This window comes from Triticum urartu, chromosome 6A, assembly GCF_056163025.1.
Source record: "Triticum urartu cultivar PI428250 chromosome 6A, HENAU_Tu73, whole genome shotgun sequence".
NCBI classification, from domain to species: domain Eukaryota; kingdom Viridiplantae; phylum Streptophyta; class Magnoliopsida; order Poales; family Poaceae; genus Triticum; species Triticum urartu.
This window is the reverse complement of record NC_141878.1, coordinates 316,458,980-316,462,864: the sequence shown is the minus strand read 5'-3', so window position 1 is coordinate 316,462,864 and position 3,885 is coordinate 316,458,980. Positions and strand designations below refer to the sequence as shown.

At 43.0% G+C, this 3,885-nt stretch overlaps 1 protein-coding gene across 1 annotated transcript; it reads right to left on the bottom strand.

The window, feature by feature from the left end:
* Window positions 1-759: 759 nt before the first annotated feature.
* Window positions 760-1,437, bottom strand: LOC147965119 (uncharacterized). Its single transcript, XM_087530298.1, has one exon. It carries the CDS (start codon window positions 1,435-1,437, stop codon window positions 760-762), a length of 678 nt encoding a protein of 225 aa, XP_087386424.1.
* Between the last annotated feature and the right edge of the window lie 2,448 nt (window positions 1,438-3,885).

Sequence of the window (3,885 nt, the reverse complement as noted above, 5' to 3'; positions counted from 1 at the left end):
TCACAGGATAGTCAACATTTACATTAAACTAAGCTTTCAGAAGATACAGTATGCATACTAACATTCAGAAGAACAAAAGTTCAGCATGTTTATGCATCTCAATGATTCACCATACTGTAACCAATACAAAGCTGTGAGAAGGTGTGGAATAAAGAAAATCGGTTGATGCATCTCTGAGCAAAGGCCTCCCTGCGCATGCATTAATTTCCTTAATTTCTTAGGCATGCTTGTTTCTCCTCAATGTCGTGAGCACTTTGAGCATGTTGGCAACTCCACAACTAGCTAGCTGCCTCATCTTGCAATTGATGCTGACACATTTGCAGCAAACACATGAGGCAATAGAGATGACTCAACATGAGTCCATATTGTGCAGTTCCACTAAAATCATCTTCATTGTCCTAAATCTGAAAAGATAGGAAAACAATAGCTATACTTAAACGGTGTTGCAAAACAGTAGCACATATTAATAGCTCGGCATGACAAAACATGATCATCTGGACGAAGGGGATACTGACCTGCCTGAGGAAGATTATATTTAATTTCATAAGTCCTTGGTTGATTTCCACCTTCGGCTGCACTGCTTGTTTGCTACTCCACATATGACAGGATTGTTCCGCACTACAATCAACAAGTCAACGTATGAATAAGCTTATTTCATCTTGCGATGGTGATTGTACCTAGTATTAATGTAGGAATACCTGGAGCACCATGAGGTTGGCTGACAGCAGGTAGATGCAGCCATATAAGTTTTGTGCGGTGCTACCAAAATTGAGGTTTGTATCCCTTCCCGTTATGAGAATTCTTCTTGAAGTTGGTAGAATGTGACGGTTTGTTCTTTGCATCAAACTTGCCTTTCCCCTGAGATTTGTTCTTGTTGTTTTGGGGCTGGTTGGGCGGGAAGTTCTTCTCGTGTACCAGGTGGGCACTAGAAGCTTCCTCAGTGACCCAAGCACGTGTGTCTTTTGCTCTCTCCTTCTCTTCAAAATGAAGAGTGCTAATGAGATCCGAAACGGAAAACTCATGTCTCTTGTTTTTCAGAGAAGTAGAAAAATCGTTCCACGAAGGTGGAAACTTGGCAATAATGGTCCCAGCAACAAATTTGTCCGGCAACACACACTTGAAGTACTCAAGTTCCTTAGCGAGTGACTGTATCTCATCAGTCTGCTGAACAATAGAGCGCTCATCAATTATCTTGTAGTCACAGAATTGCTCCATGACGTACAACTCGTTGCCAGCGACTGAGGCCCCAAACATGACCTCGAGCGTAGCCCACTTGTCTTTGCCGCTGTCAAACGACATATATGAATCCATAATGGAATCGTCAAGAACACTCAGCAGGGCGGCTTTGAAGAGGGTATCCATGTTCTCAAAAGCTTCCTGCTTTGTAGGATTAAGATCGCCCTTAGGCTTACCCTTAGTGGCATCATAGCAGTACATGATCTGAAACCAATATACTGCTCTTATGCGCCACCTTTTATATTGCACCCCCTTAAAAGTAGGCGCCATCAAAAGCGCAACAAAACCACTCGGAGTAAATTGCCTATAATCAGGTTTTTGGATTGGAATGTTGAATATATGAGCAATTTACTATGAGATGTAATCCGAATCAACAGTAAATAGATCATGACGAGAATTGCAAAGATCAAAGTAATGATGCAGACTAAACCAGGAGGACAAATCACATACTGTACAGCGAGAGCAGAATCGATGTGGTTGATGTTGTCACTCATGTCGTTGATGAAGAGGTTATTGAGGTCGGGGAAGAAGGCTGCCGTTGAGGAAGTCGTCGCTGGCAGCAGTCACAGGAGTGTGCTCCCCAATAACTTGATCGCCCCTCTCCCGTACAGGATCACGAAAGGCGGGGTTGGGAGGACTGTTGTCCCTTCTCGCGGTGCACGCCAGAAGGGGGAATGGAGAAGAATTTCGTGGCGGCGCTAAGATCTCGAACGGTGCGAAACCATATGATACAGCGGCGGCTAGGGTAGAGCCTGTCAGGTCGGTCATGCGAGTAAGACCAAGTACTGTATAATAGTAGGCCTTTGGCCCAAACCCCATGTCCAAGTCAATAATAGCCCCACTATCCAAAGAATCAGAAATGGCTAAGTAATTAAGGCATCTGTTAATTATTAATTGATGACTTAATAAATTTTCTGACTCACACCACACTTAGAGCATGGTTAATAGTATAGCCAACATCCGGCTATGTGAAGATGACACATCATCTAGAACCAACCTAATACGTAGCCTGCTTACAATAGTTAGTCCCTTTAGTATAATACTATATCATTAATAATGGCCCCACCTTTTGTCTCACAAAGTATGTGTAGTCTTGAAAGTGCTAGTTATCGACTAGAGGGGGTGAATAGGCGATTTTTATGGAAGTCTTCAAAACATGGGGTTTTGAAGACAAACAGTAGAAATGAACCTATTGATATGCAGCGGAAGGTAGACTACATTAGACAAGCCATAGTCAAGTAAGCAATGAAGTGAAAGCACGAAGACTATCAACAGCTAGGTAGTATGGATCAAGATGGAAGATAGTATGAAGTCAATCAACAATAGTCTTCACACAGTGAAGTCAATCAGATCATGCAAGCAGGCAATGACTTCACGAAGACAAACAGTAAGTAAAGAGAGGTAAGAGATAGAACCAGTTGCTTGGTGAGGATAGGTATTTGTTGGACCAGTTCCAGTTGCTGTGACAACTGTACGTCTGGTTAGGGAGGCTGAGATTCAACTCAGAAGACCGTGTCTTCACCTTATTCCCCTTGAGCTAAGGACACACAGTCCCCGCCCAATCACTATGGTATCTTCAAGGGAGACTTCCAAACCTTCACAGACTTCGTTCACCGGCGATCCACAATGACTCTTGGATGCTAAGAACGCGACGCCTAACCGGCTGGAGGATTCTCAGTCCTCAAGTGTAATAAGTCTTCAGATCACGCAGATAGAAAGACTTCAGTGATGCCTAACACTCTTGGGCTCTGGGTGTTTAGGGCTTTGTCCTTGCAAGGATTTCTCTCTCAAAGGCTTCGGAGGTGGGTTGCTCTCAAATGACAAAAGTCGTGCACTAACTCTAAGAAGCCACCAATTTATGGTGTAGGGGGTGGGCTATTTATAGCCAGGAGGCAACCCGACCTGATTTGTCCGAAATGACCCTGCGTCACTAAGGAACTAACACATGTCCAACGGTCAGATTTCAAACACACGTGGCAACTTGACTTGGGCTACAAGTAAAGCTAACTTATCCAGCTCTGGATAAGATTTGCTCTCATTGTCTTCGCTCGAAGACATAGGATTTGGTTGAGCATCACTTTAGTCACTCTGACTTTGATCACCTGGACCCCACATAATAGTACGGTGGTTCCTATGACTCAAGAAAAAAGAAAAGGAAACTACGAAACAACTATGTCTTCGCAATCCATAGTCTTCATGCGATGTCTTCTCATGACATAGTCTTCATTGTGAATCTCTTCATAGACCACCATTGTCTTCAATGTCTTCACATATTTTTAGGGGTTATCTCTGGTAGGTAAACCAAATCAGTGAGGGACTACTACCTGTGTTATCCTTTAATTCTCACAAATGCAGTAGTCCCTCAACCAAGTTTATCGTCAATACTCCAAAACCAACTAGGGGTGGCACTAGATGCACTTACAATCTCCCCCCTTTTGGTGATTGATGAAAAACTGGTTAAATTTTTCAACGGGGATAAAAGTATGTGAAATTGTAAGGATAAAGGCATTGTCTTCATAAGTAGCAAAAGGCTCCCCCTGAAGATGTGCATATAAGTAGTTTGCTCTTCAATGCAAATGCACATGGCAGGTTTTAGTTATGGAGATCCTCTTCAACTGATGAAGACAATTCATTATGCATATAAAGACA

What these genes read in the sequence shown, in the direction of transcription:
- LOC147965119 (XM_087530298.1), bottom strand. Translation starts at nt 1,437, where the DNA reads ATGTACTGCTATGATGCCACTAAGGGTAAGCCTAAGGGCGATCTTAAT.